The sequence below is a fragment of the Carassius gibelio genome, chromosome A17 (assembly GCF_023724105.1).
Source record: "Carassius gibelio isolate Cgi1373 ecotype wild population from Czech Republic chromosome A17, carGib1.2-hapl.c, whole genome shotgun sequence".
In the NCBI taxonomy this organism is placed as follows: Eukaryota; Metazoa; Chordata; class Actinopteri; order Cypriniformes; family Cyprinidae; genus Carassius; species Carassius gibelio.
The window spans coordinates 25,003,784-25,026,124 of NC_068387.1; the positions used below are offsets into that span (position 1 = coordinate 25,003,784).

The 22,341-nt window shown below is 36.5% G+C and overlaps 1 protein-coding gene across 1 annotated transcript; it reads left to right on the forward strand.

Moving 5' to 3' along the window:
* The first annotated feature begins 2,281 nt into the window (after positions 1 to 2,281).
* Positions 2,282 to 17,118, forward strand: xkr6a (XK, Kell blood group complex subunit-related family, member 6a). The gene is made up of 3 exons (XM_052530566.1): positions 2,282 to 2,985; positions 12,986 to 13,182; positions 15,837 to 17,118. The coding sequence occupies exons 1-3, from the start codon at positions 2,405 to 2,407 to the stop codon at positions 16,802 to 16,804; spliced, it is 1,746 nt and encodes a 581-aa protein (XP_052386526.1). The 5' UTR covers positions 2,282 to 2,404; the 3' UTR covers positions 16,805 to 17,118.
* The last annotated feature ends 5,223 nt before the right edge of the window (positions 17,119 to 22,341 follow it).

Here is a 22,341-nt window from a genome sequence, read left to right on the forward strand (position 1 = left end):
CGTGGGCCTATGTAGGTCTATGTATGTTTTATTAATTTGAGATTGAAATATCAGGTTCAAAATCATTCTAATCGTACAAAGACATTCTTTCCTAACATCTTTTCTGGAAGTTTGTTGAGCCAGGTATGAAATTCCGTGAAAATTGTTTCAGATCAATATAAAAAATCCTACAATCGGGCATACAATCAATAACTTTATACATTTGTGAAGATGAAATAATCCACAGAGAGTTAACAGTTATAACACATCATCCAGCTCCTTCGGTCTGGATTCCCACATCAAAAACAGTATACATTAATTATTTCAAAACTCAAAAGTTTGTTGTAAGCAGAGAACACAAGCCAAGATATTTATCTCCAAAAATCACATTCAAAAAGTAAGTGTGATATTGTTTCCATACAATATCTGTACATTGTGAAAAACTTCAAATTTAAATTCAGAGAGTAAAGAATTACAAGTTATTTAATCTGGTTACGTAACAGAAACTTGTTAATACCAGAACATATTTTAATAGTAGAGAGAAAAGGGACATTTAATTTCCACTTTAAGGGTTATTCCAAAAAATTTACATTAGAGCGCTCCACTAAGAATAGTTGAATCCAATCAAGAATAGTTTGACTGGTCCTGCGACTTATAGTCAGGTGTGACTTATTTATCAAAATTAATTTGACATGAACCAAGAGAAATGAACTAAGAGACATGAACCAAGAGAAAACATTACCGTCTCCAGCCGCCAGAGGGCGCTCTATGCTTCTCAGGGCTCCTGTAGTCTTCCATTGAAGACATAGAGCTCCCTCTCGTGGCTCTAGACGGTAATGTTTTCTCTTGGTTCTAAATAAATGCGACTTATAGTCCAGTGCGACTTATATGTTTTTTTCCTCATCATGATGTATTTTTGGACTGATGCGACTTATACACAGGTGCAACTTATAGTCCGAAAAATACGGTACTCTGTAGGGCTCTGGCCCTCTAGGAAATTGAGCTTGACACCCTGCGTCAGAGGGTTAAACAGTCATGCTTCTTCATGTGCACTTTTGAGCATTTTTCCCTGTTACTGAAAATGAGGTTTCCACTACTCCTCTGGTTTTATCATGACAGTTTAATTAGCTCAGAGCATTTAAGCGGCCCAGTGTCTCTGTCAGATGTGGCGCAGTGTCTGTTTGAAGATTTGGACTCTCTCCGCTGGGACAGAACTAAAGACAGGGGCTTTTGTCATATCCCTTTGGCAGAGGGTTTTGCTTGTGCTCTGCTAATCTAGAAAATTCCCCATGTGCTGGAAGCAACTGCAATGGATTTTATGGAGCTCACAGATAGTGTTCAAGGAGGCTTTTTTTTTCTTCAGTGTTTTTCTTTTTGACATAATAATCAATTTAAATATGAATTGAGCAGTGCGATGTGTTTTAAACAGAACAGTAATAGTAATGCACAGGAACTTTACAAAATATGTATGCCTGCATCTGTCTTCAAATAAACTTATAGAAAATAGATGATTTCTTTGTGCTTTATAAATGTTACTCTTAAAATTTCTGCAGATTTCCATTGACATAAAAAGTCAACATGTGTTAAACTATATGTTTTATTTATTTATTAAACCCACCTTCAGTGTATTCAGTGTTAATGAAAGGAACATTTACAATTATGGTGGAAACATTTTATTTATTTATTTGAAACCTTTACAAATGTGTACAGAAAATGGGCTTTAAAAATACATTAAATTAAATAAATATTAATTAGTTTGTATGTTTTGTCAAATAAATTTATGGTTTATGTGCAGAAATAATAATCATAATATATAGAATAAAAAATAAGAAGTGAGAAATATTCTTAAAATTCATAATTTTTAATTCATTAATTTATTATAATGAATTAGTATATAAATACAGTTCTCTATGTCTCTCTATCTACACACACACACACACACAAATATACTTCTTATATAAATATTATATAAATATCTTATATAAATAAGAAATATTCTTAAAATTCATAAATGTAGTTTATTTTAATAAATTATATATATATATATATATATATATATATATATATATATATATATATATACAGTTCTCCCTCTGTCTCTCTATACACACACACACAAATATATTTTAATGTACAAAATATACTTCTATAGTAAACCTATATTGTACAGTACACAATATATTTTTTCGTATTTTATACGTACATTACACGACTATAATATTACAGACTATTATTGTTCAAGGTGAAAAACTCTCATAATACATTATGTGTCCAGACTTTTATCTAAACTAAAGTAGCATCGACTCACGCCAAAAACATGCAGGTATCACGGAAGTGACGTCACGGAGCACGGATACAGGTATCGCGGAAGTGACGTCACTGAGCACGGAAAGAGGGGGGGGGGTGAAGCGTTTCAGAGAGCAAGATGGCAGCAAAATCCGATGGCGTGGGGGTCGTTACCGGTTTCGCCCAGCTGCACAACCTGGACGAGGCGGTCGGCGACGACGATGCGCTGGACAGCGCGGCTATACACATCTGTCACTGCTGCAACACGTCGTCGTGCTACTGGGGCTGCAGGAGCGCGTGTCTGCAGTCGCTGCTGGGAGACAGGGATGCTGAAGGATGCGAGCGGCCGCAGCATCAGCACCAGCGGGAGGAACGCCTGTGGCTCGACTGCCTCTGGATCGTCCTCGCGCTGCTCGTCTTCTTCTGGGACGTCGGCACGGACTTGTGGCTGGCCTTGGACTACTACTCGAAACGGGACTATCTGTGGTTCGGGCTCACGCTGTTCTTCGCGCTGGTGCCGTCGGTGCTGGTCCAGATCCTGAGCTTCAGGTGGTTCGTCCAGGATTACACGGGCGGTGGTCTCGCGGCCGTGGAGGGGCTCAGCGGAAAGGCCACGGCGGATCTGAGCTCGCGCATCTACGGCAGGGACAGGTGCTGTGTGATCTACATTTGGATCTGGCATGCTTGTGTGCACATCCTTCAGATGGGACAAGTGTGGAGGTAAGAGGCGGAATGTCTCATTAGGGTGATGCACACATCCAGTTTTGATCAGATGCACGTGATGTGCTTCTTTTGAATCCAGATGTATTGTATATTGGATATGCACACATAAACATGCGGTTGCATGCAGATGCATCAAATAATTTCTTCTCTATCTCTATCTTCTCTCTTGCTTTATGGCTCGTTCAGTGTCCTCTAACCATCTGTGTAACGATGCCAAACTCTTCATTTCAGCAGAATGACGGGCTCACTTCGGGCTGGAGAGTGTGAAATCGATAGAGCTTGTAATTAATTTACTTGCATGACCTCTGCAAGAGGAAAACAAACCTCGGTCTGGTTGGGTTGGTTTTGCTGCATCCAGCTTGGGCTTGATCTTGTAGGATGTTGCTCTCACTTTCAGTCATGTCTTCAGGATGTTGTCAGTATTTAAGTTGTTCAATGGTCATATTTCATGCTGATTGAAAAGCATATGTGTTCTGGTGAGGGACTGCACTGACTTATATTAAAAACTTATTTTAATATTATTACATATTTTCGTTTTGATATTATATATAATCTTTATTTTTTTCTTACTCCATATTACTAAAAGGAATAAAATAAAACATGATTTATAAGTATTCTACAATTTTACTAATATATTCTTTTTTTTATTTTTTTTTTTGCATTAATGAGGATTAAATTATTGTGGGATTTTGAGGAGGTAAAATGTGCTGAACTGACATAATGTTGTTAATAATAATAATAAGACTAATTTAATTAGTCTTGACTATTTTGTTTTACAAAAAATATTTTATGAATTTACAATTTTAAAAGTTTATTAAATGTGTAAAATTGTAAATGTTATTCATTCTTTTTTTCTGCATTTAAATAATAACAATTAAATTATTGTGGGGATTCTGGGGGTAAAATGTGCTTAATTGTCACTAAATTAATAATGACAATAATAGCAACAATACTGTAGGAGCAAATATGTTGTTGACTGATTTTGTGCAATTTATCTAATTTCCTTTCATTAATTTACTGCCATAGTTTAGTCTGTTGGTGAAATTATACAGAATAATTCATATGAAGTTATATAACATAATATGAAGTGGGAAATTCTTTTTAAATTGCATCTTCATAGAAATAATTAGAAGAACGAAGAAGCTGCATGATTTTTCCGTCAATCCAGTTGTCAGAATAAAGTTAATCACAGTAAATCACAGTTTTGTGCTCCATTCTGTTCAGACGCCTGTGATTAGCTCCATACAGTGCTGTAACCTGTTATGTGAGAGTATCCAGTGATATGTAAGAATAGCTTGTAGTTGATGTTTTTCTTCATCAGCGGGGCGACAGGAGAAGTAGTCAGTGTCTGCAGGCCTGAATAAAACAATTAGTTGACTGTCATGCCGTTTAAGATCATGTGTCGTGCTCAGGGCTGACCAGAAGCTGACAGGCGCAGGCAGAGAATTCGTTCCCCGTCGGCAGCGCTCACACTCTCTGGATGCACATATGCTTCTCTTGGCACAGATCTAACACTGATGAGGACTGATTGTTGTGTTCAGAGTGTAAGACCTCAACTTGACTCTGAGCTCTCACAGCGTGTGAATCCTTTCAGCCCTTGCATGCATTTAGTTTAAACATGCAGATCATGACCAGTTGTTATTCTGTTATGACTTTCTGATCTTTAAGACCAAGATAACATACAACTAGAAATAATCAACAAAGAAATGAACTGGCAGTTTGTCTCTTCTCTTGTCTGCTATTTAATTTGATTGAATATTCCATCTAATATTGCAATAATAATATTTAATGTTCCATGCTTAATTGTATTTGGTTTTGTGTACATGTTATTTTTGGCTGCATATCTAGGCCAGAAATTTCCTTTAAAAGAGAGTTTTAATTTTGAGAGAGGATTTTTTGTTTTTCCCTGGTTAAACAACAATAATAACAACAACAACAACAACAAAAATAATAATAATAGTTTAAAAAAGAATAATAATTAAGTTTTGGTGTTTTCATAGACTATTTAATTTGTGGTGCTTTGCACTGAAACATTTTTGTGAAACAATTTTCACTCAAAAATTCTAGAAAATTACACAAATAATTATAAAAAAGCCACATAGCATATTGAATTATACAGTATGTGACATTTTGAAATAAATAGACTCAAATAGTATTTTCTTGCAAAATATACTCCAACAGTCTTTGATTTATTTGTAACAGTGTATTTGAAGTTACTGATTTGAACAAACCATCAGCCGTAAATACCGAACTTGCATTGCAAAAAAAATAATAAATAAAAAGATTTATTTACTGTCTGGTTTTCCTGTACAATTATCTAAACAATATTAAATCAAGAAACATTTACTTGACATGTAAAATTATTAAGTCTTCGTTTCTGAATAATGTTGAATAATGTTTCTGAATAGTGTGAGTAAATAAAATAACTTTGAAAGAGAAAACTAGTTATTAAATTAAACTAGTATTTGCATTATTAGCAGATTTTGTTCTTGTTTTAAGGAAAAATGTACTTCGGTTTTTCAGATTACAAGACAAGTAATATCTTAAGTAATTTTTCCTCTAATATTTAGCTAGATATAGAGATTTAGCTTAAAATAAAAATGGATGAAATCCCACAGACGTGCATTGAAGAAAAAGCTGAGCCATATCTAGACTTGAGCACTGGCTACAGGACCAGTGAGAAACCACCTACTGCAGCAACCTAATGGCATCCACCAATAGCAAGAAACACATAAACCTAAGTTGCATTCTAGCATCTGTTATTAACCCTCTGGACAATGTCCTGTAGAAGTGGGTGAGCTCTGGGTCCTAGCGGTCTTTTACAGGCATGAGATGTGGCTGTAGATGTTGGCACTGACCTGAATTCTCCTGTATCTGTTCAGTGCACTTTCGCTCACCCCGAGCTCCAGAGCTCACACCTTTCAGCGGCCCGACACTGAGCTTTTACTGCCTCCACTTAACCACAGCACGAGCAGCTCCTGGGACGAGACAGACACAGCTGCTCTACACACTTCACTGCTACACACACCCCTCTCACAAGCTGCTGCTTTCATGTTCTCTAGTCCACCCACTCATGCAACCGTTACCTTGTTTAATGTTCAGCACTTGTACATTGTTTAATTACTTAGCTTGAGCTCTTTCTGTCGAACGACATGAGAAATACAACAGAAGGTCTCCAGCACCAGTTGCTCATAGCGGGAGATTTATAGTTGATGTGTGGAAGGTGTTTGATGTTTAATTCTTTCTGCCATACAGTTTACAGTCATGCGTTTTATCCAAAGCAACTTACAATAGAGGAAAATAAGCAACCTGTCACAGAACCAAACAAAATGCATAGTTCTTATAGTGTACTGTACAATGCAGCTTTGTTAGAAAGCTATATTAAGAAGAAATGATGAAAAATTTATATTAATGCATATTGTTTTTTTTTTTCAAAATATGAAGTATTCATTTAATATTCAATACTGGTTATAATAGTGTCGCTATTGTAGTTTTTTAATAACTTCTCAGTTTTATTTGATGTCTTCCAAAAAAAGTTTGAGTAATTTTGTTGTTGTTTTTTTGTTGTTGTCATTTATACTATATATATATATATTTTATGCTTCTATAGTTTATTAAATAAAAATGTGTATTGTGAATTAACTGAAATAAATATTTAATATTTTTAGTTTCTATTTCATTGAACATTTATTTAATTTCCCTGGAAAGTTATTAAAATATTGATTTCTGTTTGAATCTGTTATTTATTTGAATCTGTTATCTGTTATTTTTCAGCAGATAAGAATATGCATCAGGGTTTTTATAGTTAACTACAACAAAAATGAAAACCATAAAAATAAATATTGAAATACTTAAACTGAAAAATAAATAAATAAACTTTTTATTTGTAATTTTAATTGTTTAATTTGGTGTACAACAAAAAAAGAAGAAGAAACTTTTAAGACTTTTTAAAAGCAATTAAAAAAATATTTACTATATTAAACAAAACAAAAAGAAACAAACAACTGATATATATTTACCTGACCTTTAGATGTTTTCATGATCGAGCCTCTTTAATAAATGCTCAGAAACATGTCTCAACAGCTGAAGAAGAGGTCTAAAAGTCTGTTTCCTCAGATTGTATTGCTAACTGCTCAACAGTCTGTTCAGCTGTTAAACGTTTTATGAACTAAGCCATGACTATTTCCTTATAAAAGATTCTGCTGCGAAAACCTGAGTTGTGCACAAACCTTAGTGTTAAAGTTGTGTTCAATTATTGATTGCAGGCACCATCTGTGAAATTTTCAGGGCAAAAGCATCAAGCCTGTGAAATGAATCTATCCTCCCTGTGGGGGTTTCAGTAACCGTTCTCCAGAAGAGAAAGAGAGAGAGTTTGCAGTGTCTCAGCAGGTTCTTTCTCTTAGTCATGATGCACTTGCTAGAAATAGCACCTGAATATTCATCTAGGGGTCAAACGAACGAGCAGACATGAAATTGTCTTGTTTCACAAAAATCCAGACAATTTACTGTAGACATGTATATCTTAAACAAATAGTTCACCCAAAAATACAAATCTGGTATCAGGCCATACCAGATGTAGAGGAGCTTTTGTCTTCATCAGATTTGGAGAAAAAGTAGCATTACATCACTTGCTCAACAACTGATCTTCTGCAGTGAATGGGTGCCGTCAGAATGAGAGTCCAAACAGCTGATAAAAACATAGTAATCCACAAATAATCCACATCGCTTCAGTCCATCAGTTAATGTCTTGAGAAGCAAAAAGCTGATGTTTGTATGAACTGAAAATCTGTTTCAATGAAGAAACAAACCCATCTAGATCTTTGATGGCGTGCAGGTGAGTTCATTTTCAGCTAATTTTTCTTTTAAAAGAATGCATCCCGGTGTAATGCTTGTTCAGTGTTAAAATATTTTTTTTGTATGTATCCAGAGCAGTGCTTTAAGTGGCCCAAAAGAGGTGCCGGTACTCTATTATAGCCACATTTTTTTTTATTTTCTTTTCTGTTTTTTTGTTTTTGATGATTCCCCTCATCCCCTGAGGTAACAACAACTATATTGAAGGGGTTTTATATACAGCAGTCAACAGGCGACCTTATAAATCCTTTTATTAGTTTGTGGATTTGCTTGAGCTAGAAATAACTACTCAACATAGATAAAATGTGCAAAAGGATTTTGAAAAAATACCCTTAGAAAGAGCTACTGCATTACTGCATTCAAACTTCCAAACTGATTCAAATGATTCACGCTCTGAACTTCCAAAATGATTCAAATGATTAGCGAATCCGCTTTGAACTCCCGAACTGACTCAAATTATTCGTGAACCCGCTACGAACTCTCGAATTGATTTAAATTATCCGCAAAGCCGCTCCGAACTCTCAAACTGACTCAAATGATTTGCTATCCCCAAACTGACTCAAATGATTCGCGATCCCATGCCGAACTCCCAAACTGACTCAAATGATTCGCGAACCCGCTCTGAACTCTCGAATTGAATCAAATGATCCGCGAAGCCGCTCCGAACAACCGAATTGATTCAGATGATTTGCGATCCCGCTCCGAACTGCAAAACTAACTCAAACGATTCGCGATCCCGCTCTGAACTCCCAAACTGACTCAAATGATTCGCGATCCACAAACTGACTCAAGTGATTCATGCTCCATACTCCGAACTAGGAAGAATTAAGCGTGCATTGTGAAGGGCGCTCTGAAAAGCAGTAGCGCAGGCAAAGGATTAAAACCTCTATTAAAACAGATGTCCAAATGAATGTACCGGTATGCTAAAAGCACGGTCTGGGCGCACGGAGAGGTGGCGGTACGCTCAAGAGAGCTATATTTGGAAGTGCCGGTACTGATACCGGCCCTGGATGCACTGGAGTTTTGGAAAAAAGCACATGAAGGTTGTAGCTATTCCCTGACGTTTAGAAACACTCTGCATGTGGGAATCAAAATTTGATTCAAAACGTATTATTATCATTATTATTTTAAAACTTGTTCTGCAACATACCGTTTTAGAACTAAATTAAATTAATACCAAGCAACAAAATTATCTTTAATTAATGCATAAGCAGCATACCATAACAGAATAAACTGTCTGCTGGAATGCATTTGAAAGCATTTTCTGATTCTTGTGTTGAATTATGCAGGTCTCTGCTGAAATCTGTCACCATGCATCTGAATGTATTTGTTGTTTTGCAGTTGTCAGTGTTTTTAAGGATGTTTTCTAACTGATATTTTATAGCTAGGCCTAGAAGAGCATTTTTGTGTGTGCATTTTACAGACAGTATCTGGGGCTGTTTTGTCTCTTTCAGTGGTAGTTTTGCATGATTTCTGACCCTCCTCAGTGTTTTCTTTAGCTCTTTTTCATGGCAGTTGTATGATTTTGATATAATTTTCATGTTGTGGTGTTGATAAACTTGTGAGGGATAATGTAAAGTTATGATAATAAATCTCATATCGCCCTGTATGGGGTTGATTCATGATTAATGACTGACTTTTATTTATTTTTTTGCACGTGTATAATATTTGTATAACTAGAATAGAGTTTGTTTGGAATTTGTGGGGCATTTTTACATCTAGCGCTATAGCATTCAGGTTCAGAATCCTCTTCAGTCCCTCTGCTTTACAAGTTTCTCATTTCTGCCTTGTTTGGAGTCATTTAACCATTTTCATTTGATGTCTTCTCGATCCCATGATTGTGTTGCAGTTTGGTTGTTGTGTTCCCCCTCACCTCATTCTCATTTCATGACTCCATTATGTTCTGTTTGTTTCGCTTTAGTTTTCCTGATGGACTGGTGATCTAGACAGAAGCAGTTTGGTTTGGGACAGGGAGGTTTACTCGCTCACAGAGAGGAAAAAAGAAAGAAAGAGGCTTCTGGAACAGAGCGAGAGGAGTGTAAGTCTACCTCTCTCTCTCTTTATTTTCCTTACTTTCGTTTCTAACTTGTTTTACTTTTAAAATTTATGTTGCGCTCTGCAAAGTGAGACAGAAAGAGGCGTATCACATGCATGCATAACCTTTCTAATCATTTTCCCATTGTCTTTCTCCATATGTTTGTTGAGTGATATGAAACAGTGGAAATCCTTTTCCCATAGTATTTCCCAGGAAGGATTTAGCAGGAAAACTCCAGGGTGCGAATCTTTCATCCGAGATGTCACAGTTTTAGATGGAGAGCAAATCTCTGTAAATCTGTTTGTCTGTATTTAGAGTCTATTGTTTTCTATGAAACCATGTGCCGGTGTTTATTTTCATTCATAGTTTTGTTGTCTGTATTCCAGAGACTGAGAGATTTTAGATAGATCGATAGGTTGCATTGATATGACACATCTATATTTTCTCTCTTCGAGAAAACATTCAAATATTTCTACTCCATATAAAAACTTCAAAAAACCCTCAACACTGAGATAATAAGAAATGTTTTCTTAGCAGCAAATCAGCATATTTTCATGATTTCTGAAGATCATGTGACACTGAAGACTGGAGGAATGATGCTGAAAATACAGCTGCGCATCACAGGAAAAAAATTGCAATTTACAATATGACCTTGGACCACAAAACCTTAAGTGTCAATTTTTTAAAATTTAGATTTATACAGTATATCATCTGAAAGCTGTATAAATAAATTTTCCATTGTTGTATTGGTTTTTTTAGGATCTGACTATTTGGCCGAGATACAACTATTTGAAAATCTGGAATCTGAGTGTGCAAAAAATCTGTATACTGAGAAAATCTTCTTTAAAGTTGATTTAAAAATGAATTCTTCGCAATGCATATTGCTAATCAAAAATTAGGTTTTGATGTATTTACGGTTGGAAATTTACAAAATATTTTCATGGATCATGATCTTTACTTTATATCCTAATATAAAAGAAAAATCAATAATTTTGACCCACACAATTTTTTTCTGGCTATTGCTAGTAAAAATATACCCCAAAGACTTCAGACTGCTTCTGTGCTCCAGGGACACATATATTCAGATAGAAAGCAGCTATATAAATTTTGTACAGTATTTCACAATATTACTGTATTTTTAATCAAGTAAATACAGCCTTGTTGTGCATATGCTGCTTAAAACACTTAACTATATGTCACAGTACAACCTATGAATTTGTGGCTGAACTGATCAGTTTTCAAACAGAGTGATTTTAGTACATGCACTCCATGCTTTTAAGGTGGTATTGACTAACACGGGAAACCGCTTGGATGACATGAAACCTAACATTACAGTAAGCTGCACCCATTCTCATCCCATCCGGGTCGATATTGGTGCCACAGCTGCGTATGGTGACTCATTCAGCTGGAAACATAAAGCAAATAAAAGCCACTCACTGAGTGACTTCCTGTGGTGCTATTAGAGAGATTTGAGATATAACTCTTTCTGTCTGGCATTAGACTCATGCCTGAAGCCTGCTGGATCACAGAGGCTATAGTTTCCCGGTTCATGCAGTGCAGTATCTACTGGCTATATATCAACACAGAGAGGTTGTCTGTTTGTTTGCATACAGTCAATATTGGCCATTAATCATTATAGTGCAGAAACATCCTACAGTGACTGTAAATAAATGCAGTGTTAATATGCAAAACTGTGAAATCGCTGAGATGCATATGTGATGTAATGTGATGTCTCACTCCGTTTGTCTGTTTTCGCGCCTTTACACATTTAATAAAATAAAACCCAAAAAAAACATTGTCATACTTGAAATAAAATATAAAAATGTATAATTATTTCAGCTAGTGCTATTCAAAATATCAACAAAAACTGGAGCAGGGATGCCTTGTCACATTTATGTTGTTGCATTGTGAATATTGCCTAAGTTTTTGTTCTAAAATAGGTGTGTGGTATTTGGCTCCTCCAGGATCAGAATCGAGGAACACTGATGTGATAAGTCTGCCCTTGATGGGAAACTCCTGCTATGTGCTCAAGCTCATTTTATAGACATAAATAATTCACACTCACATCCAGAGCTGCTGTGTTTCAAGCAGCCTGTGAAAATGATGAGCACATGCGATCGCTTCAATTTATTGCACATCTCTTCTAAATATATGGTTACGTCAATGCGTTATTTATTTAATTTCCAAATACCATATTTTTGAGGACCCTTAATGCTTTGTAACGGTGTCCATCTCTGATAAAATCCATTGATGTGAAGTCTGATGGTGATGCCAAGTGCACAGTTGGAGAAATAGATGCTAAATTGCTAGTTCTTGGATGAAACACCACAGATAATGTAGATTTATTAGACCTTAACCTGCATTAAATGATGTCCTGAAAAAGTAAGGTGACCAGATTTCTGAAATCGCTACAATTCTTTAAAAAAATCCTTAAGTAGTTTTTATTTAATTCACAAAAAATCATTACCATTGCAAATAGTAAATAGTATTAAACAGTAATAATTATGACTTTCCACAAAAACATTACAAAAATAAAACAAATATGAGTACATAAGATTAATAAAACCGTATTTAACAAATATTTTCAGTTTTCTAATTGCATGAAATATTTTCATTTTCACATTGTGAAATTTTAATTAAAATTTTATTTTTGTGCTTCAAGAAATGGATCACTACTATCTCTTAACTTAGGCTAATTAATTTACCTTTCAGGCTAATTTGAGCACAAAGTATGTGCTTTCTGCAAATATAATTGGATGTGTATTTAGGTTTTTTCTTTTCTTTTTTATTATTATATCAACAAGCATTTTCACCCACATGGTATAATTAAGATGTGTGTGGAAATTCCTTTATTGTGATGGCAGAACTTCCCTGAACATTTAAAATTATGAGCAAATAATGCTATTTATTGATGAAAGACCGTTTTGTGCATATGTTGTGTGTTTCTCTGGTTTCTGTGTAACATGGGATCACAACATTGAACTAAAAAAGACCACTGCATATGATTTTCATATACAAAAAAAAAAAACAGATTCTGTTTACAAGAACATTACTCATTTTGTCAAGAGATGCATATGTTTATTAGCTGTGCATCTTTCGATCTCTGAACAGGTATATACGTACGATGTACCTGGGCATCCAGAGTCGACGGCAGAAGGAACACAGGCGGCGCTTCTACTGGGCGATGATGTACGAGTATGCTGACGTCAACATGCTCCGGCTGCTGGAGACGTTTCTAGAGAGTGCCCCCCAACTGGTGCTACAACTCTGTATAATGATCCAGAAGAACCGGGCCGAGACACTGCAGTGTAAGTGTGAACCATACGTTAGTGGAGTTAGTTCAGTCAACTACAGTTTTGAGCTTGCAATTGTAAACTTTAAGAATGCATGATAAATGCTAGCTAAACAGATCCCTCTATGTCACATAGACGTCTACAGAAGGGGACTACAGTGGTTTTTGGGGACTTTATGAGGTAATGTCATCTACTCACTAGTCCGCTTTCACAGCACAGCCTCGTTGTGTTTACATATTTACATTACATTTAGCAGACTTCCAAATGAGGACAATACAAGCAATCAACCAACAAAAGATAAACAATATGTAAGTGCTGTGACAAGTGCCGGTTAGTCTAACACAGTGCACGTACAGTAGCAAGGTTTTTTTTTTTATAAAGTAAATAGTAAATAGAATATAAAAAGAATAGAGAGTGCTAGTGTTAGAGGTCAATTTGTTGAATAAATAAAAATAAAACAAGTAGATTGAATGGAAATGGAATCAAGAGTGCTGGTATTAAAAGTTTATTTTTTTTAATAAATAAAAAGAAAACAAGTAGATAGAATAGACAGTGCAAGGGTTTTTTTTATAAATAAAAGAAAACAGGTAGAATAGTGCTAGTGTTAGAAGGTTAAGTGTAGATGCAAGAGACAATTTTTTAGCCATTTCTTGAAGATGATCTTTAAGATTTCGTTCCACCAGCAGGGAACAGTTGATGAAAGTGATCCATGAAAGTGATTTTGTGCCTCTTTGGGATGGCACTATAATGCAACATTCACTTTCATAATGCAAGCTTCTAGAGGGCACATAAGTCTGAAGTAGTGAATTTTGGTAAAGGGGTACAGATCCAGTGGTTGTTTTTGTAGGCAAACATCAATGCCTTGAATTTTATGCAAGCAGCTAATGGTAATTGGTGCTAATCGATGAACAGAGCTGTGACATTCACTCTTTTCAACTCATTAAAGACTAATTTTGTAGCCGCAGTCTGGATTAGTTGAAGAGATTTGAAAGAACTGGATCGAAACCTGCCAGTATTACAATAGTCCAGCCAGGACAGAACAAGAGCTTGAACAAGGAGTTGTGTAGCATGTTCCAAAAGAAAGGGCCTGATTTTCTTAATGTGTTTATAAGGCAAATCCACAGGACTGGGCAGTTCTAACAATGTGGTCTGAGAAAGTCAGCTGATCATCAGTCACAACTCCAAGGTTCCTGGCTGTCCTGGAAGGTGTTATGGTTGATGCGCCTAGCTGGATGGAGAAATTGTGATGAAGTGATGTGTTGGCTGAAACCACAAGCAGTTCTGTCTTGCCAAGGTTGAGTTGAAGGTGACGTCCTTCATCCAGCAAGAAATGTCTGTTAAACAAGCTATCATTGAATTATCAGGATGGAATAAGATGAAGAGTGTCATCAGCATAGCAGTGATGTGAAAAGCCATGTTTCTGAATGACAGTACCTAGTGATACCATGTACACAGAAAAGAGAAGTGGTCTAAGAACTGAGCCCTGAGGCACCCCAGTAGCTATATTTTACGACTTGGACACCTCACTCCTCCAAGATACTTTGAAGGACTTATCAGAGAGGTAAGACTCAAACCATTGGAGTGTGCAGTTCCTGAGATGCCCTTTGCCAAGAGGCAAATTCATGCACTCTTGCAACCTTAAACTTTCCAACATTTAGATTTTAAATAACGATTGAAAGAGTTGTCGGAAACTTGGTGTTGATGTTGAAGTCATGCAACTGTCATGCAAGCTAAGTTTAGTTTTTGTATTTAGCCTTTAAACTTCATAAAAGTTGTGTTCATTATTTTTGACGAACAAAACGTATGAATAGCATTTTTTGGTCACAGAGCTTATTTTCTGCAATGAAAAAAAGCCAATTTTCTCATTGGCTTTTGGATAAAAGGAAACCAGGGTGATGCTAACTTGCTTGCTGGCCTACAAACATACCTCTTCCCTGCAGCACTCTGTTCAATGTGATTTAAGTGAAAGACATCACTTGGAGAGTATTTTTGCATCTGCAGTATGTCTTGAAAACATTTCTGGTCAATATTCAGCACATTTTTGTAATGCTTATGATTTAAAATGTATGTTGTCAAAGCAATAAGTCACTCAAAGCCATACTTTGTGCTGATTTCATGAAAGGCATGGTCTAGAATCTGCTTAAGTTGATTCTCCTTCAACCCAATCAAACACACATGAACCAGGTAATGAAGGTGTTCAGGGTTACTTGAAAATTAGAAGCAGGGGTGTTTGAGTAGGGTTGGAACTGAAGTCTACAGGAAGGTAGATTTGCAGAAAAAGGGTTAGAGACTCTTGGTCTAGATTGAATTCAAACAAAAGTAGTCATAGAAGACACATTTAAAAATCATGTTAATATCAGGTGTAAATGGTAGTGTGTCTTGGCTGACCACTTGTGATGGGGTCACTGAATACATATTTTAATATCAGGTGGATATTACAGTAGTTCTCAACCACATTCCTGGATCCCCCCAACGCCACACATTTAGTATGCCTCCTTTGTCTGATGCACCCATTTCAGGTATTGGAGTTTCAACTAATACTAGCTGATTAACTTGATGAGGTGTTTTGATCAGGAAGACATGCATAATGTGCAGTGGAATGTGGTTGAGAACCACTGGTCTATGATAAGTATACTGAAGAATGTCTCTCATAATGAACACCTCCACAGGTGTCTCCTCTGTTGCCTCCCTACTCTCGCTGGCCTGGGTCCTGGCTTCGTACCACAAGCTACTGCGTGACTCCAGAGATGACAAAAAGAGCATGAGCTACAGAGGCGCGCTGATCCACATCTTCTGGAGGCTTTTCACTATATCCTCACGGGTGCTCTCCTTCGCACTCTTCGCTTCCATCTTCCACATCTACTTCGGCATCTTCGTGGTCGTGCACTGGTGTGCCATGGCGTTCTGGATAGTTCACGGTGGCACGGATTTTTGCATGTCCAAATGGGAAGAGGTGCTCTTCAACATGGTGGTGGGCATCGTCTACATCTTCTGCTGGTTCAACGTGAAGGAGGGCCGAACCAGGTATCGCATGGTGATCTACTACTTCGTGGTGCTTGCCGAAAATACGGTGCTTACTTGCCTGTGGTACGCCTACCGAGACCCAGTCACCACTGACTCCTATGCAGTGCTGGTGCTCTGCGGGGTTTACCTAACCTTCGCCTCAGGAGTGGTTTTCATGGGCATCTATTATGGGCTCCTTCATCCAATGGGACCTAAAATAAGGCTTCTAGCTAGCTCCTGTTGTGCCGAGCTTCTTTGGGGACTTCCGTTACCCCCGGAGGCTGAGCCCATGGCGCCCACCCCTGGGCCAAGGGCGTCCCAACCTACTCCCTCCCGGGCTTCCATGGGGGCCTTTGGTCAGCAGGATGACGCCACAGCAGACACCTGCCTGCCCGTGTTTCAGGTGCGCTCGCCCGAGCCCACCACTCCCTTGGGGCGCTACCGGCAGGAGGGACCTCTGATCAAGATCGACATGCCCAGGAAACGCTACCCAGCCTGGGACGCGCACTTCGTGGACAGGCGCTTGCGAAGGACAATAAACATCCTGCAGTTCATCACGCCCGCCACTGTCGGGATCAGATACAGGGATGGGCCGCTGCTATACGAGCTCCTGCAGTACGAGTCGTCCCTGTGATCTCTGATGTCCACATTTAGTTTCAGATCTGCCACGTTCCGCAAAATGCATGCCATTTTGGTTTGCATATAAATGCGTATTTGTGTGTAAAAGAGTGTAAGCATCAAGCATTGCACATTTTTCTTTTACATCAAAAACCTCCAAAAGATGTGTATATATTTTGAATGTATATACTGTCTCTTTTTTACAATATCCGTTTAAAAATGTCTCCCCATGAAGGGATATATATGTGTCATGGTGTTTACAGCCAGTAGAAACCATTACATTGGAAAAATGGAGATTGGTGGACCACATCAACACCGCCTTGAGTTCTTAATAACTTTTATTAATCTATACTAGCTAATCTGATATTTCAGAGCATGTTTTCACACTTGTGTTGATGGATATGTTTTTTTTTTTTTAGTTGTGGTTTATATTCAAAAAGCACCTGCTATAACTTAGATTTTCCACTTGTGATTTGCATTGACAATGCAATCAAAAGTCACTTATTTTCAGTAAGAGTTGTCGTTTATTGAGTAGGGAGTTCTACTAGCAAAATACAGTAGAGTGATTTGGCGACCTCTTGTGAATCGCTGTTGATCGCGTCTCTTTACACTGACCTCTGTAGGCGAGAATCCGCCTGTCAGCCAAAATACAAGTGGCATTCATTGTCTGTTTGCCTTAAAATCTATATAGTATGTTAAAGTGTCTTGACTATTGTATTCTTTGGTTATTACAGAAATACCTCATTGACTCTGTATAGCACAGTACAAATCCATTAAACCCTTTGCACAATAAGTATGGTTAATATTGCACAGAGAATCATGTTGGATCTGTTTAGTGAGAAATTTATATTAATAAATAAATAATAAAAGCACACAGCTCATGCATGGTTCTGAAGGAACAGTTCTGCAAAGAGATTAGCACATTGAATTGATTTTATTATTATTGTATTATTATTTTCCCTCAATTTTTGGGATGCTTTTGTTTTGTGGCTTTGTTCACACCACAATCCAAAATCCCTCATTCATTTATAACTGTTTTATTATTACAGTGTGTAATTTTCAATTATATAATTTATACATATATAACATCATTCTGCCGACCAAGTGTGAAAGTGTGTAGTTATGATTTATGTTGATTTTGATTGGTTCACACATGTGAGTGGAAATCAAGTCAGAATTAGCCCAGATTCAGCTGCGGTGTGAACATAACGCGTGAAGCACATAAAACCCTCAACAAGGTGGCGTTGTATGACTGGTCCTCTCCATTATTTCAACCTCTTTCCACATTTAGACTGCATAGTGTGTATATGGTTAATACTTTCATCTGTTTGTGTGGTCTCCTCATCCAAAGTTCAAAGTAATAAACTTGTGAGGTGCAGAAATGTGGCTGCGGTTCTCTGAGGAACCCTGGCCCACATATTTTTCCTATGTGTAATGACTTAATTGTCAGTTTTTTAACATTTATTTAATTCTAAGGTGCAACAAGATGCTAAGCTAAAGGTATTTGAAGTTATCTTTGCCTGAATATACCTGAGTGTATTTACACAAGTAAACTTGTCAGAGTCTGACCATAGGAGGATTTTGCGATCGTCTGAGAAGAGGATGATAATTGCCTCAACACACAGGGCTCGCTGCCGCCCGCAGTGCGAAACAAAGCCAAATCACATCCTCTACTGTAAAAGTCTCTCTCTGCTATTGGTGCACCCAGCCGCCTGTCAAGGTCATCCTCCTTCCTGATTGGTGCTTATAGTGAAGCATTTATTTCTTGCTATCTAAGCATGCAGTTTGCTTATTTGGTGCTACTCTGATTATTTTGCCATGTGAAAACTGTGGGTTTATGAAAAGTGCACTAAGTATTTTATAAAAAAGAATTTATGTAAAGATTTATTCCCCTAAAGAAATAACTGTATTCTGAAAAGTGTATAAATGATGCACATTCAAAAATAAATAAATAAAATAAAATAAAAAGCACTTCCTGTTCAAAATGCATGAAATGTAAAAATATTAAAGTAACTATTTTCACTCAAAAATATGCAAATAAATGCAAAAAAAAAAAAGCAGTTACTGATTGAATTAAACGTGAAATTTATTATTTCATATTTCAATCCAATATTTCAATTACAATAAAACACTGAATCAGCACAAGTTTTTTTTTTTTTTTTTTGCATTGGTCAGTGAAACACAAACTAAAAATTACTTGGTGCACCTTACTTTGAACTGTCTCCAGTGCCATGGCCCTTGCTTTTCACATGAATTCATTGCCATTTTGAGTTTCCAAATAAGAGTGAACCTGAAGCAGCGCTGGCTTGGTGCACCACATAGAGGATATCACTTATGTCCTTGACTCCATTGTGCCTGCTCTGATCCCAACAACCAGATGCTATACCGGTGCATCCAGCAGGTGAAAAGGGTTCTTGCCAGGTTGGAAAAAGAGCTTAAGATTAATCACCAATTGGCACGTGTTTCCCATAAAATGGCTCTTTAACACTGGGTCTCTCGACTCGGCTTCCTCCCTGGTTGCTGCTAGCCCTTCCCTCACATTAACATGTGGCTCAGGTGTATTCTGGTGCAGATATTCATCTTTTAGATTTCCCTGCAAATATAAATATATAGTAATGCTATATAAATCTATAGGTCATCCTGAGGACAGTCCGCCTCTGGCATTCATTTCAAGGCTGTGTGTGTGATTTCTGTGAATGTTTTGCTTTGATTTCAGTCATCCGCTGCATTCTGGATCACTGTTGTTTGCTGGAAAAACCTGCATCTGTTCATGCTATCATTTTGAGTTTTGCCAAAGTGTGTTTTTATTTTATTTTTTGTGCCGTATTATGTCCGCTGGTGCATTTTCAGTAATGCACATCTGTGCTGTAAATATTAGGCACCTATTGGCCTCCTCCAGCCACTAATACACTGTGACGAGTTCTCTTTCTAACCAAGCATTGAGCATTTAAATGCATTCAGCTCGTTGAGTCTATAAGGTTTAGAAACAATGCTGTATTATGAAATATAACCATGCTGAAAAAACCTCAAACATTACTGTTGTCCTGTTAGACAGTACTTGATATGATGAAGTAAAAAAAAAAATAGTTTTGTTTACTCAGGCATTTTATTTTCCTCTGACAGACTTGAATATGTCAAACTGAAATGTTCTTCAGCTACTGTCAGAGAATGCAAGGGCTTCCTTGATAAGGACAGTATTAGACAATATTGCAGCATTCAGTTATTAATATAAGTGTATGTTATGATTATGCATTTATCATTATACAGAATAATGAAGCATTCAGCCACCCCTTTTGGAAGCTTTATTTTTAACACTGCGCTTGGTTTTCAGACATTTTAAAATGATGGCATTATTTATGATGTCATCATTAGGATGTCATGTCGATAGGAGTTTTAATTTGCCATTATTCCATTTTTCACCCATTTATTTTACCCTTTGGTGCCTTATAATGTCGGTGCTTCTAACCGCCAAGGCAACCAGTTCAGCAAACAACAATGCCAGTGTATTTCTGTTTTGTTTTCTTTCAAATGTGCCAATGCAGTAAATGGAACTGTACATAAACACGTGTAACATTGCAACAAGACAGAACGATGCTGTAAACATTCCAGCGTTGGCATGGTTACGTGACTGCATTGGAATAGATGCTACACAGACGGCAGTGAAGCAGTACTAGACACCGGCTTATTAAAAATGACAGATTTAAAGCCCATTATGACATTGTGTTGCAAACGTTAGGGCTAAAGTTGATTTCTGTATATGATGTCCAGTACTGCTTCACCAGTGACTAGAACAGGATCTTCAAGGTGCTAAAACTGAACCATATTTTGTATATTAAGTTTTAAATGTATAGATTTGTTCTTGTGAAGCCTTACCTTGTACTGATCAATGTATCAGACTGTTCATCCCAAAAAAATTACAGAACAGAAATGTCTTGTATATAATGTACAGGAGAAGTATATGTTTCTGTTGTTATGTACAGACGAATAATGTTTTCTCTATATTGGTTTGTTTTTGTGATTTGGTGGGAACTGTAGCCCTGTAATGCTACAATAGCACTTAGAATAGGTGTATGGTTTCATTTGGATTTGTTTTGAATTCCCCTGGGAACTGAAATATTAGAGGATGTTTTTTTGTGTGTGTGTGTGTGTGTGTGTGGTTTAAAACAAATTAGTTTTTCACCTTATTGTAAAAACATTTGTATTGAAATTGTTGTATTTAACCCTTTTTTTGCTTTCAATTTAAATGTTCCACATAAATTTGTTTTACTAAAATGGTAAACCATGTGTATATAAGTGACTTTATGTTCAAGCAGGATTGTGAAAAGAACAGGTTCAGTGCTCAATTGGACAAAACACCGGTAAATGAATACAAATTCAACAATCAAAACGCAGTTCCTCAATTCCAGACTATGCAATTTCAAAAAATATTTAACATTTGATTTAAACTGATTTTACTTTGATTCACTTGAAAAGATTTAAAAGTTTTGATTCACTTTAAAAGATTTAAAAGTTGTATCTCTTTAAGTTTGGATTATGGTTCTTGTTTCTATTCTTTTTTTTAGACAGCAAGAAAATATGCTGGGCAGTGATGTCATTGCTTTTGAATAATTGCTTTAAATTTTACATTTTGAATAATTTAGCACGACTGATGGAACAGTAACAGTTTAGAAGAACTCACAATCTAAAAATGTTTTAGATTAGTTGAGCTTTATATTTACATTTATTTTTTTCCCTTATTAAAACTATTCAGTGTAAAATGCAATGCAGGCTATGCTGTCATTTATATATTCAGCTATTCCTCCTGTAGGGTTATAAAGACCAGCTATCACATCTTTTTGTCAAAGTCAAAGTTGTTTCAAAAATACCCCTTCAGATTATAAATACAGTATCACCTTTGTTGTAATATTTCCACAGATTTCTGTTCCTGTCAAACACGAGTGTATTCTTTGGTATCCAAACAGTACAAATACTGAAGTTGCTTTGAGAAGGAATGTTACTTTTATTTTTATCCCACATATGATTTATTCACATAAGAAACGTGTTATACAATATATATATAAATACTATATTTGCAATATATTTGACCAATTCTGATAATCTGAAGGAGGCTTAATTTGTATGTTCTGAATATTTCGTTTATGATGAGCTTTTCATGTGTCAAAGTAGGATTTGAGTGTATAATGGAAACTTAATATTATGTTTTTCATGAAATGGATTCACCTCAAAGAATAGAATTGAATGAGCATGTTGAGTTAATTTCCACATAAATTCATGTTGCAGTTCTTGGATTGTGTTGAAAATCCTCTTGATGAATGTTTATTTATATATTTATTTTATTTTATTTTCTTGATTGCCCTCGACGAACAGGAGTGTGAAATAATGTTGTGCATGAACATTGAGATTTCATGTTTGGGATTCGCATAAAGAATAAGTTGTATTCGTAAAATCTAAATAATGTCAAGCTGAACTACAGGTTATGTTTGGATATTGAATATAAAGTGTTTTAGCTCTATGACCTCAATATGATTATTCAGGTTCTCTGGTGAGATCTGG